Source organism: Acanthisitta chloris, unplaced genomic scaffold (assembly GCF_000695815.1).
Source record: "Acanthisitta chloris isolate BGI_N310 unplaced genomic scaffold, ASM69581v1 scaffold41355, whole genome shotgun sequence".
NCBI classification, from domain to species: domain Eukaryota; kingdom Metazoa; phylum Chordata; class Aves; order Passeriformes; family Acanthisittidae; genus Acanthisitta; species Acanthisitta chloris.
Window position 1 is genome coordinate 28,148 of NW_008673901.1, and position 14,575 is coordinate 42,722.

The following is a 14,575-nucleotide window of genomic DNA, read 5'->3' on the forward strand; positions in this document are numbered from 1 at the left end:
TTTGCCTTTAGATGCCATGAAACTCATTAAAACTGAAGGTGCTGGTACCTCCTTTGGGCCAGGACTTAGTGTTTCTAATATACTGGAAGGAAAGAAAAATGATGTTCTGTGCTTGATTGTAAGAGAGGCTTACAAAGAAAGTATAAGAATGAATGATGTTTAGAATTCTATTCTTAAAAGGCCTTACATTAAAGTGTTTGAGACAGACTTGATCTAATGAAAGATTGTAAAAATCTAATGAAAATGATTCGAGTCTCAGTTCTGTTGCAGAGTTGCACTGTGATACTGTATTTTAGTAGTTATGTTTCTTTAATAGCACAAGTTGGAAGTTCGTAAGTTGGAGTTCTGAACCATCTTAGTAAGACAAAGTACTGATGACTACTTTCAGTCTCAAACTGTTGGTGCTTTGAAGACAGTACTGGTACTAGTCAGATGGCTGTATTTCAGCAGTGGTGGGAAACATTCCTGTGTGTAAATACTGTAAAGTGTTTTGGAGGGGGAAATGGCGCTATATAAATGTAAGACATTAAGTGCCTCTGAAATAATAATAAAAAATCTAAAGATAAAATATATCTAGGCTTTCTGTGTTTCTTAATGATGCGATTGCGAATTCCGTAATAATACAGTGAATGTATATTCAACAAATGGCGAATTACTCAGTGAGCTGATTGACTTGTGTTTAGCTTCTAAGTCTGGAGTACTGTCTGAAATTTGCCCTGGAATGAGGCAGAGATGCCATCCAGTTGTAGGCTTAACCAAGTGCATGAGCTCAGTACTCGAAGATATGAACTTAGAGCAATTGGATTAGAGGTGCATTCATCTGTTTTAAGTCTGCACTGATTCTGACCTTTCTCCATTGTCTGCTGGCCACTTATTTTCCCTTTATTGATGGACCTCAGTAAGAGTAACATAATATCAGTACATAATGTGGTAATTCTTTTGAGTGCTCCTTGATCTTTGTGTTTTGAGGAAATGATGATAATCACTCTCCACCTTTTCTGTGTTTTTGTGATTTTTTTAAAATCATTTTCCTTTGTGTCAGACATACCAGCTACCAGAACACTTGAAACACAGTAGTGTAATAGAGAAACCAAGATATGCTTGAATTAACTGATTTTAAGGTGATCAGTATCTTTAATGCTAATTAGTACTCATTTTCTCTTCTCTTAACTGCCATTAGCTGTGCAACAAGTGTATTGTGTAGCATTCTAAAAGAGTAGAGCTCCCTTTGAAAGGAAATGCCTCAACCAAAGATGCAGTCTGAAAAATCTAAGTGTCATTCAATTTAGCTGATGAGCTGGGAAGGGGAAAAAAGGAACTTCTGTGTTGTGGGTGGAATGTTTAATACTTAAATTTAGTTTTAAGATTAGTGTTAAGTTTGCTACTTGTTAAACTCTGGGCTTTTGCTACCCAGTTCTTTCCAAATGCTTGGTTTGTGTTCTTCCCTATATAGACGAAAAATAGCAGTTCATGGAATGGTAGACCTTGAAACCATGGAGCAAAAAATTCAAGTTCCTTTTCAAAGATCAATCCACCATATTTGGAGCATGTTCAATAGCCTTGGTCCAGTATTTCTGCATGTTTATTAAAACTTCAGGCAGCTATCCACTCTCAGCAAAAATCTAGCATTCTTGACAAAGACACCATTTGGGAGGTAATGGTGCATTCTACAGGACTTGCATGACACTGGAACAAGCTATGAAATGAACAGAACATCACTGTGCACCTTATCTTCCATACCAACAAAGTGTGCTTTGCTGCATCAGGGATTTATTTTTCTTACAAAAAAAAAACAACCCTGGCAGGAAATGTGCACAGAAGTGCAACCTATCTCTGATCCTTAGAATTTTTCTGGGAAAAGTTGTCAATGTAAGTTATGTCCCAGTCGGTATGCATGTTGCAGGGATGTTTCTTGCCATAATGTGGCACAGATAGAGTAGGTTAAGCACACCTGACTGGACAGCCCAAATTCTAGATTACTTGTACTATAAGAAAATTCTGGATGTATTGCCACTGCATTAGCACTGCTTTGTATGCGAGAGAATATGACTAGTGAGAAACAAAACTTTCTGGAATGCTTCCATGACACACACCTGACACAGTTTTTAGTTACATCTTATTTAGTATTGACAATTGAAATGACTTACACTCTGCAGAATAGGGAATTCAATCTTCATGTTTCTTAACTCTATTATAAAGATGAAATATCTTGTGGCTTGGGTTGGGAAAGGACTAATTTGGTGATTTTTCTGTAGGATTAATCTCTCTGCGCACTCAACATGTAGTCTGTCACCTAATCCCTGGTGTTCTGAAATGATCTAGAAATGTGAAGAAACATTAAGATAGGCTGTTACTAAGGTAGGAGTTAAAAATCCATTATAAAAATGTAAATATAACTATCAAAGATACTATGACATGTCCACACAAACATCCATGATACTGCTCATCTGAAATTCAGCTGTGAAAGGCTTGGAGTGGGGGAAGGTTGCCTTGTTTTTATAGAGAAAATACACCACAACTTTCATTTGTCAAGAAGAAAATCAATGGTGTGCAAGTTCAAATTTCTGCTTATGAAGCTGCTCTTCAAAACAGTAATTTTTATGTATAATTATTTTCTTCTTTATTAGGCATTCAGATGGTTTGTGCCTTTCCCTCTCATGAGTGTGGAAAGAGGTTTCTGGAATCCAAATCATTCTATGGTTTATCTTGAAACAGAAATATAGTCAAGCTAGGTTATTGTGAAAGCAACTTGTCTGTCATGTTAAAACCTTGGAAAAATGTTATCTTTAAAGTTGCTCAGCAGTCTCAGTCTTGGAACTGCTGCATCATTTTCTTTTCCTGTATTCAAAAGCAGAGCCAGGTAACAAGCAGCCTGGACCTTCACAGACAGAAGCTGTTTTAAGGGAGTAATTTGAAAAATAATGTTAAATTCAGGGATTGAATGTGAATAATATGCCTAAACATGTGGTGAAATTCCATGAGGATTGACTTGGGAAACTAAAGATATTTTGCCAGTAATCCTGCAGTGAATGCAACAGTGCAAGAATAATCATCAACTGGCATTTTAAAATGGGAGAGAAGGGAAACTTGAGCACTCCACTTGTGTGGAATCTCTCTTTCACAAACCAGGTTTAACAATCGCAATCTCTTATACACTGGTTTAAAAAGTCCCTCTTAGTGACCTTTGGCAAGGCTGAACCATAAATACTGAATACAATTGCTTTTACTGGTGAAAACCCTTTGGCTGTAGTGCCCAGCCCAGTTCCTTGCTCTGCTTGTCCACAAACCAACATCCTTATTCCCCACCCATCCCTTGTTCTGGGCAGCAAGTGGCATCCACATGTGATGCTGCATCAAAATAGAACAGTACTGGAAAAATTAGGTCAATTCTGTCTAGACAAAACTAAATATGCCAAGATTGGTTTAGTTGGGTAGAAATAGGGAACTCCACCTACATGACTGAGCAACTTTTCTACATTAAAATAACTTCAGAGTTTGTCACAAACCAAAGCTAATTTTTAAAGCTTTGTTCTAGAAAGTTTGGGGAATGATGCTCAGAAAAATACACTCCATGTGTGCAGCTGAAGAGACATTCTTTGCAACCAAATATATTCTTCATCTCCTTAGACTGAGTGGTTTAGTGCAAGCAGATACTAAAATACATCTGACTAATCGTGAATCATGACAAGGTGAGTAGTGTGAAAATGCTCCCCCGAATAAGTTAGCCTTTATTTATTTACTTTTTTGTAGTATTCTACTACAGGAATGTGTTGGCACAAAAGCAACAGCTAAGCACAGCTGTGTCAGAAGCTACTGCTGTGACAGACTTGGTAACGCAATGAAAGAGGAAGAACTGTCTACAGAGGGGCTAATAAGCTGATGTGTTTAGGGAAAAATAATGGTTAAAAGTGAGGCATGTGTGCTGGAGGCTTCTTATAACTGGAATGCAATAGTATGTTTGCAACAGGGCTTCTCTGAAAAGCCAGGAACCATTAGCAAAGTTTTTTGGAGCTTAGCAGGGAATTAAGGGCCGAGGTCAAATCTACACACTGATAGGCTTTTCGTTTAACCCACAAATGCTAACTAGACTTTAAGAACCCAAACCAACAAGCATCATGCTGGAGGGATGGAAGGTACTCGAGTGTGTCTGACAGACAGTAGTAGCTCCTGTGTACACTATGTATTTGACTGTCCCCGAGTTTGTCACAGAGTGTAGTGACCTGCTTGAGAGACTGGCTTTGGAAGAGCAGCCTCTCAGCTGGGACCTGGTTTGACTTCTGCCTGTCACTGCCCCTAGAGTGGAAGGTCATTTCCCTCAAATGATGTTTTTGGGATTGCTTTTTCAAGACAAGCTCAGCAGAATTCAAGGCATATATGGCCCAAAATAGCCCCAGTAGCAAACACAGCTGCCTTCTGGCTAATCCTACCCATGCCTTTCTTTTCCCTGCTGCTGGACAGATAGCATGTTATCGCAGTTCCAAACATAGCTTGTACTTCAGCATAACTTACAGGGCTCCTGCAGCTTAATTTATGACATGTGCAGCACTAGGAAAACATTTTCCAGTGCTTCTAGAAGACTTCAGTCCCTTCTCTGAGGTTCTCAGTCCACTCCTCTAAGAGTTAAAAAGAGCAGCAAGAGGAATCTGTTTTCTCTTTGAAGCACACTGAGGAAAGAAAGTCTGGTAAGAAGCTTAACAGCCAATATGAAAATCTCCTGAGATTTCTCAGACTAAAGGAGGAATTTGTCAGGAGAAGGGAGTATAATTTCGTGCAGGCTTCAACACCAACGTTCAAACAACAGGTGAATAAGTACTGATGGATCATTAACTGGGGCCTTGTTGCCAGCAGTGCTTGAAAACTGGATGAGACAGGGTATGTTACAACCCAAGATTCCTGGAGAACCTGTCAGAGGGAAGCAGTGAATGGAAGATGGGGGGTGGGGGGTGTTTAGGAGGTGAAAGCTGCTCCCAGCTTTAATATCAGATCTCATTGAACTGTTCAGCTGATCCGTTGCTCTTCATTATTAGAAAAGATCTAACAAATGTCATGTGCTCTTTTCCTTCAAATTTTGGTGAAATCTGTGTCTCAGTGTGCTAGCCATTTAGGAACACTGGGATTGCTAACATGCTGATTATGCCTTTTTTTGCCACTTGGGGTCACCTTTCCTAGGCACGTGGAGCATAATAACCAGACACACGGCTGAGAATGAATGCAGAGTTTGCTCACACAGAAGCAGCTGTGTGTGCAGGGCCACTGTTCCCACAGAGCAGGGTGAAGGGCAGAGGGAAAAGCAGTGACAAACAGTGGTATGGTTGCACCCTTGATGCTTTATGGAAGCAAATGGTCATGTTAAAAATAAAGTGGAGAGATGGAAAACTAGACTACCATCTCTGTGGAGATGTACATGTTTGGTGTGGATGGATGGAAAGTATGAAGGCAGCAGAGAGAAGATTCTCTGTTAATCAAGGATACACTCTTAAAAAACTAACAAACAAACCCACATTTTGCCCTGGAATAATGAGTACTTCTTATTAGAGTAAGTTTGAAAATCTCACTTGTCATTCTAGCTCTTTTATTACACTAGCTTTTTAATTATGTGATTACTGAATAAATAATTAGAAAAACTACCATGTGATCTCACTGGGAAAATATTTCTCTGTTCAGAGGAAGGTGGGTTTTAATTAAACCTCTTTGGTTGAAACAGTTTTGTGAATATAACAGTGGCAGTACTTTACTGACTAAATATTGAAGTAATAAGGTAGAAAACTTGAAAATAAAAGTGGAAGAAAATGCATCAGGGAGGATAAATGAGATCTGGAATTGTGAATATTCTTTGAGTTCAGATTAATAACTTCTTAATTGCAACTTTAAAGAAGCCACTAAAAATTACAATTAAGGTAATTAGGTGTAATGAGAAGGTACTCAGAGCTGTGCTAGCAAAAGTTCTGGAAGTTATTGGCCATATATAATAACTGTGACCAAGTGAAGCTGTAGTATGTTTAAAAAAATGTTGCCATGCTGTTAATAGGTTCCTGATTGTGATTAAGGGATTTAGATTTATTCAGGTGCTATGTTTTGATTTAAATGGGATCCTGACCAGCTGTTTGCAGAAATAAAGCAGAGGGTTCATCTTTGGGGGAGAACAGGTAATGGAAATGAGTAGAGGATTGGGGAGAGAAATGGAACCATCAACAAAGGAGCCAGAGGAAGTCAGGAGCAGAAAGGCTTCAAGTTTCTTACAGGAACCAGACACTGAAGTATGTCTAGTGACATAGGGTGTAAATTTTGACAAGATGATAAACAGGCACAGTCTCTGCAGCTGGACATACAAGACAGGTCCTGGCTATGAAACCCGGCAGGCAAACAACGTGGTTGCATGTTTATAACCAGGTACTGGCATGCTTTACTGGAAGAAATGACCCCTGAAGGAAATCTTCCTATGAACTTGGCTAATTCAGCTACAGTTAGAGGCTGAGGAATTAAAAGGGAAATGTTCTTTCGGGGGATACTGACATAGACTGAGTGAGAGGCTGTGCCAGAAGCAGCAGCATGATTTCACTAGGGGGAAGTTTTCTTATCATAGATGTAAGGAAGAGATTTGCAGCATATCTCTCCTGGTCTTTGTACCCTGAGCTCTTGTCAGAGTCCTGCTGTAGAGTACTGGAGGATACACCATCAAATAAGGGAGGGGCAGCACTCTGGGGCAGTGTGTCTTTGTAAGGGAATAGGTATACAGGGTGAGGGAGCCCTGGTGACTAACACCATGCCTAAGGGTTACGGAAAGATTTTCAGCTGGCCAGTTCCTGCTTCTGCCCTGTCTAGCAGGTTGCTCTTTTTCTGTCATTCTCAAACATGAACACCAGGACAAGCATAGACTACAGAAAGCACAGTTAGTTGTACGTGGACAAGTTCTGCATAATTAGAAGGTTATTCGGTTGACTCTTGGGTCTGGTACTGTGTGTTGCAAGCTCTGAAACTCTGCCAATCACTACTAACCTGCAAAATAATCAGCTTTACAAACCTGAACCGACAACGTAATCTATCACAGCTGTTTATTCTCACTTACTTAATGCAGAAACTCTTTGTCCTGAGTTGCCACATAACTAATGATCCAAGTTAAGCTTATAATCACATTCTTATCATTACATGCCTCTCAGCAGCAGCCTTCTCACAGTGGAAAGCTGTCTGCTAGAAATAGATTAGCTAAGCTATTTGCTGCCATACCTATTACACATATAATTATGAAGTCCTGTACAGGTGTTCATTTAAGTAATGGTAGTAATGTTAGTCTGTCATGCTGTTAGGGCTGACAGAAAAGTAAGAAAACAGGATCTGCCTTTATTCACTTACATGAACAAGAATGTGGTTTTAAAGCAGTACTCTAAAATCAGAGTGGCTTATTTCAGTATGCAATGTTATACATTGATTTGTACAAAATAGCTGAATGTCTGTTTCAGATGACAAGGGGCCAAGCAGAACAGGGGGACTGGGAGCACCAGTTTGAGCACGCTTGCTTACAGAAACCTGCTGAGAAGACAAGCCAGGAAACTTAGTTGCATAGGAAAAGCCTTCCCTTTCTTATATCAATTCTGTGAGTGTCTGGCTCCACCTTAAATCCATACAATGCTGAAGTGGCCACGTGTGTGTTGTAGACAGGACCTAGTCCTTCTTCCTAGTGACAATACCTCTGTTAGAGTAACAGCAACTTCTGCCCATCCTGATACTCTGAGAAAATCCCTGCATAAAGCATTTTGTGTGGGCTCAGCCCAAGGGATACTACTTAGGGAAGTTTGTAATTAAAAGGCTCCATTCTCAACTGTCTCCACAAGCAGCAAAAACCTCTTTGAAACAGGATCTGTGAGCCCCGTGATGCTGGTTACTCAGCATTGTTGGCTGATAACATAATGCAGCTAGGGAACAGAAGTGCTTCAGGTTTCCAGAGCTTGTGCAGCTGTGGGCCACTCTCTCACTGTTTAAGATACTTTTTTTTGCATTTCTGTGGGTGTTTTCTTCCCCCCTCCTTTCACAATCTTTATATTCAGAACAAGCTAAAAATCTTTTTAAGTAATGAAATGTGATTTATAGCATCATTCTAGTTTAATAAACGCTATGCTGTAATCTACAGGCTTTCCTTTTCCTATTAGCCCTTCCATTTTCTGAGCTTGGCACTGAATGAAGCAGAGGAAGCAGAACACCACAGGGAAAGGAAGTAATGATGACAACTTTGGAATGTTTTGAAATTTACTCCCACATACTCTCATGTTGTTGTGAGATTCCTTTTCCATACAAGGCTTATGCATCAGCAGAAAATGCATTAAGCATTTATTGCAAAATATTAAGTAAACAGGGGGGGTTTTTGCAGGGGGAATGGTGATGTTTCTTCCCTCTGTAAAAAGAGGAATTAAACAACAAAGAAATCCCCCATAAATCACATTCACTGGAGTCTTAATCCATACAGAGATGGTATCTGTAACACAGTAGGAATGAAAAACATGAAAGCCAATTCTGTACAAATTGGTAAATTGGGATATTAGTTTAGTAAGTTATTCCTTCTCATAAATACAATGGATATCTTCTTCTAAGACATGTATCAAGTGTTGAGATCCAAAGTCAATTCGTGCCACCTACAGGATTAATTTTTTCTGTTCTCTTGTTTTGTTTAGCTTTGGGGGTGTGTGTGTGTTTTGTGCTCAGCACCACCACTAGCAGTTCTTACCTCTGGGCCAGGCCTCATCATGCCTTGAATGAACACTGGTACCACAAGCAGTACAGGCACCACTGTGGGAATCCCTGTGTGATTTATCCAGGGATTCCTGGTGTGCATTCCCTTAGAATGAGAAGCTGTGAATGCAAATGCTGAATAATTGCTCACATAAGTGGACAGCTGAAAAGTGACTCAGGCCTCTTCAAAACCTTTCATCAGTTTGTCAACTGTGGCTTCTCATCATTTTATCCTTACATGTCTGTTTTGCACAGTCCTGGACAGACTTCTGGCAGCTTGCCTACACTGCTGTCACAAAGTAAGTTTCCTAAAGGTATTTTTAAATTCAGTTCTGAAATGAATACTGCATGTAGCTTTGAAAAGGAAAGTCTTATTTTGCCAGTCACCTTTATTTCACTACAAAAGTATAAATTACCACCATAAATACAGGTATCACCAGTATAAAAATTAGATTCTCATTTATAAAATAAATATTAAAAGTCAAAGCAACAAGTACCTCCAGATCCCATTACCAAGATGTTTTGAATCTATACCACAGAAACTATTATTCAACGATTTAATTAAAAATAATGTTCAAAATGCAGTAAATACTGCTACCTACTCAGTGCTTGCATGAAGTGAGTTACTACTGACTCAAAACCTGCAAAGTATTTGTTCTAACACTTACTTGGAACTATCAGGCTACCCTGTCTGTATAGATGTAGTGTAATCTGGATATGCTTTCCAGATGGATAGTGGCTACTCTCTTCAAGAGTGTTCCTTACAAGTTGCCAGTACAGTAGTTGTAGTTTGTTTACCTTGGATTGTCTATATCCAAAGATAAACAGACCAAGTTAATTTTATCCAAGAAGTGTAGAAGTAATAGTAGCATATTTGTCACATCTGAACCAACAGATCATGTCACCAGTTAAGAATGCTAAAAGACAGATAAATACAGGTTTTGTTTCACAGAAACAAAAAGAAGTTCCTTTTAGTTAGGTAAAGGACACATATTTTCCAAAAGTAGTGTTTTTTCCCCCTCATAAGTACCACAAATCTTCTGGCTCAATAAGGCCATACTTTCAGAATGGCTGTACCTGGTTAAGTTAAAAGTACCTCTAGTTCAGAATCCTGTTTCAGACAGAACAGTAGAAGAGGCTTGGGAACAGTCTATGAGCAGGGTTAAGCTATTGTAACAGGTCACCATAATGCTCTTCCAGCCTCCAGCCACTAGTGACACAGGGGATTCCTGACACCTGGATTTTTCATCTGGGGCTGTCTCATGGATTCTTAATCCACATAAAGTTTGGGCTTCAAACTTGCTGTACCAGAGAGGCTGAGAGCCTCCACTCAATTACCCAATTTATGTTTTTTCTGTTGTTGGGGTTTTTTTGCTTTCTTACTGCCACTAGTGTCCACAATACTTTTTCCTTAGATATCATTAAGCAGTTCCTTTTCTCTTGCAGCTCTTGCAGCTCTTGCTTTCTTGCGTTTACACAGACACACTGATATGACAATGGCAAGGGTGATGACTGCAATTGCGACCACTGCTATGATGATAAAGACTTCTGCTCCATATTCTGTAGGGGAGGGAAAAACAATTCAAGATTCAATTATCAGAACCCATAATGTCACAGTGCTGCAAACTCTTAGAATTCATTCCACTGAATGAAAAAATGCTCTCTATATTTTACAGTATCACAGAAGTGGAGTCACCACTCCAGTGTGGACTGAATACATTTTAACATGAATCTGTCGAACTGAGGTTAAGCTTTATTTCATCTGGTTTTCATCTTGTTTAGTTAGTGCACTAAAATACCATGTTAACACCATAAGAATAAGTCAAATCATGCCCCCTACCCCTACATTATTTCTGTCCAAGTGGAAATTTATTCTAGGTTATAAGCTAGAAAACACCAAGAGAAGAGATTTCTATTCAAGTTTCAATTAAATTGTAATTTAGCACTATTGTGGTAAACAAAAATATACATCTAGGTAAGTTCATTTGAGTTCATTTGCCACTTTTAGAAAAGCTTTCCTAAAGTGCAAATATTCCTATTTAGTGGAGAAGAAAGATACAGTATGGCAATGTGAGATCATTTAATTAATATGAATGACTTTATATTGAAGATTTTTTGTCTGAAATTTGACTGGCTGATTCACTGACCACTCCCTAACATATTTACCAGTAAAGAAGTCACTCTGCCAACCTCTGACCTTGTAATGTAACAGTAAAGCAAGTCTTAGTCTCATCATCTGCTTTTGGGACAACTAAAGGTCGGTTTGAACTACAAGTCAATGGATATGCAGGTCTCCAGCACTCCTATGTTTTAGAGCTGATCCTTCAAGCACTTACTGCGGGACCTGCTATTGGAAGGATCTGAGGAAAACAATCAGAAAAAAATGCTGAAGCTGAAGGCTAGTGATGAGATCTGAAATCTCAATGACCGGTCATCAACTCAATTTAACCAAAACAGTTGAGCAAAACCCTAAATCCAATTCCAACTAGCTAAGATGGTGAACACTTACTCAAAGTGAGTTCTTCCGATGAGTTTCCTGGTACCAACTATGTCTTCTAACTTACTCAGTAAATAGTTTATAACAGGCATCACAATTTAAAGATGTGTCTTTTTGTTAGAATGGTAAAGATGGTGTGACAAACTTCACCAGATACTCACCATCTAAGATATTTTTTCCTACACTGGTACAAAGCACCATGCTTTCTTGACCATTCCGGTTTTCCTTGCGGGAGGGAACGATTCCCTGAACATAAAAGCAGTAGTTCTTCGTGCTGTCAACGCTTACTTCAAATTGATGGCTTTTTGTTGTTTCATCTTTCTGTAAAGGAAAAAAACCACTTCAAGTGTCAGCTCTTCAGGTAGCAAAGAAATTGTGCAGTTATAATACAGATAAAGAATATAAAAATTATAACAGAATAAGAAGTAGAGTTAGATCTTACTTTTCCAGAACTTCGATCTTTCCAGTAATAGAGTTTGTATTCCAGGTCATGCTGGAAAATCTCTCGAATACTTTGAAAGCTTCCATTAGGAAATTTATATGGTGTAAGTGGATCCTTGAACACGACATTCAGTTGGGAACCTTTTTGTGTGTAGTTCTGTATCTCCGGTTTTCCGATAACAGCTGAACAAAGGTTTTCAGAATTATAAAACTGACATCATCTTTTCTATAGGACATGCTCTTTTTTATTTCATCCCTCCATTACCTTCCCTCCTCAAATCTTTTGTAAGTTTACACAGCCAAAGTGATACAGTAAAGTCCTGGATTGATAACAAATATCTTCACCTAGCACAATGTTAAGATGTTCTACTCACTACAGTGACAAACAAATGGTAACTGAAATCCTACACACTGCCTTACATCAAGGAAAGCTTTATGCCTGAATGTCTTCTCTGCTACCAGCATGACTGCTGTAAGAATCTATAGGAAAAACCCTTAAGCTCAATCTAAGCCTTATTTAAGTCAATGGAAGTAATCTTTAGAGGAAATTTAGAATTGGATTTAACTGGCAATTCTACTTACTCTGACTATAAGGTGTAAATTCTTCAGAGACTGCATAAAGTGGCTCTTCATAGTTGTCCATCCCCATGGACAGGACCGACAGTATGTGTGCTGTATAGGTCTCTCTCACATTCCTGAGCGCATCGGTAACATCACACTCTGTTTCTGATGTCATTATGCACTTTTTTTTAATGTCAGATGTCTGTCTGAAAAGAGCAAGAAACAAGTGTCAACATTTTCCAGCCAAACACATACATATTTAGGTATGTTAAAAAACATTCTTCCCCTCAAAATGTATAGATTTCCCCCATCCAGTAGAACAGTCTTGCGGCTGTATTAGGCTGAAAAGGAGAAGAGAAAACCTAAAAAAACACTTCTCCTGTACAGCTACATTTCTTAATTCAAAATGGAAGCAAGTAAATCAAGTACAATCCATATTCATTATAGAAATATGTTATTGGGCACATATATGAATTAAAAATCTAATCTTTTATATGAATCAATTAGAAACCAAAAGTAGTTCTGATTTTGCATTTTTCTGCAGCAGCAGAATTTATTTCAAAAAACACAAGTTCAACCTAAAAAACAGAAATCACTTTGAAAGTGTCATCGTTGATGCATCTGAAAACTATTGCCTTTAGAAACATCAGTTGTTACAGGAAGCTCTATTGGCACCAATTGTTTAATGTGACAACAATGTCTCCATATATAGGTTATGCACTAAAATGACCCATGCACTTCTCTTGATTTTTAAATGACAGAAAGCAGGTCAATTTACTTGAGAAATAGTAATGAGACTTCCATCCAGAAGGAATGAAAAAACAGATTAAAAATTACTCCTGCAATTCTTTTCCCTCTTTTTCTGGCGAAGTAAAAGGTAAGAAAAATTGTGTGATCTCCGCTGGAAGAGCAAGTGCTGACTGTTTAAAAACTAGATTTTTTTAAAAAAAAAAGTTTTCTTCAAAGTAGATGAAGGTTTATTCTTAAGAGTCGCCTGAAGTTCCTTCTCACTTCAACAGATTTCGTATGTCACAGGTCAGTTAGTGACAGTGACACAAGAGATGCCTTGAAAAGGGACAGAGGAGATTTGATCTTGTGATGAAACATATGTACTCTGTAAATGTGCATACATGAGAAAGCAAACATTTAAGTACACTTCCTCCAGAACAGCAACTTGTCTAAAGAGGTCTCTGTTGCAGAACTACACCTGATTCTATTCTGAATCTTGGATAAACAATCTTTTATTGTTGCAAGGAAAATGGCTGGAAAGAAACTCCAGATTCATAAATATAATAAATTTTTTCTGCTAAGTGTGTGCTTTTAAGTCTATTAATCTAAGCACTCCCTTAAAGAATGAAAGAGCACATTAGGCCATTTAACTGGTATTTCTTCCATTAGTCATGAGAGAGCTCTCACTCCTATGCCACTTTTAGAGACAGAAGAGACTACAGTACCACTTCTCATTCACATGTAGGAGATTTGATGATGCATTTTTCCTCTGGGGCACGTTTAATAATGCTCTATGGATTAAAATGGGAGCTAGAACAGCACAGATTTATTACTGAACTTCATGGAAGATTGTGTGCAGTTCAGAAAGAGGTGCTAGACACTTTACATAAGCTGGCTACTTTTCACGTCCACAGTATTTTATAGACTGCATAAAACACGATGATAGAGGAAGTCTTGACAGAGGTAGACTAACAAAGGTATTTTTTAGTATTATCCAGCAAGATAAATTATTCATTTACAGTGATTCACCAATTAGAATAAAATGCAGACTCGTTTATTAGACACCTCCCTAAAGTGAAGACGAAAGACACAGTCCAGATACCTTGAAAGACATAAAAAGGCAAAGTTCTATCTCATCCATGGTATGTCAGATTGAGTGTCAACTTCTTCAAAGATTCCTGGCCTAGATCTCTCGTGCAGCTGGTCTGCACTGAACCCCAGAACTGAAATACTGATCTAGAGCTCAACTCTTCATTTAGGAAGTGGCAAAACCAGAAGCCTGAACCAGCTATTCTTATAGTTGGATACAGAGAAGAATTAACAGCGGGGTTGGCAATTTTCCTAAATCCTCATGTTTGAGACCTTTTCCTATTACATTCCTTCTCAGAAATATTCAATCACATTCTATTTGCATCTTTTTCAATTGCCACTAATGGTCACACTTTGGTGTTATCTACTTACCCATGTATTTCTACAGTATAGAAGTAATCTGATGGTTTTGGTTGCCACTGTAGTATAGTTTTAAAATTGATTGAAGACCAAGTTATATTGACTGCTGTTGGAAGTTCTGGATACCCTTTAAATACAGAAAAGAGTGCCATCAATCATATTATATTTAATTCCTCT

General features: G+C 38.4%; 1 protein-coding gene across 1 annotated transcript; it reads right to left on the bottom strand.

Moving 5' to 3' along the window:
• Positions 1-10,132: 10,132 nt before the first annotated feature.
• Positions 10,133-14,525, bottom strand: F3 (coagulation factor III (thromboplastin, tissue factor); the record flags this gene model as incomplete). Its single annotated transcript, XM_009075119.1, has 5 exons — positions 10,133-10,281; positions 11,380-11,539; positions 11,661-11,842; positions 12,242-12,426; positions 14,411-14,525. Coding segments are annotated over 5 exons (791 nt in total), but the record flags the coding sequence as incomplete, so codon positions are not given.
• Positions 14,526-14,575: the final 50 nt, after the last annotated feature.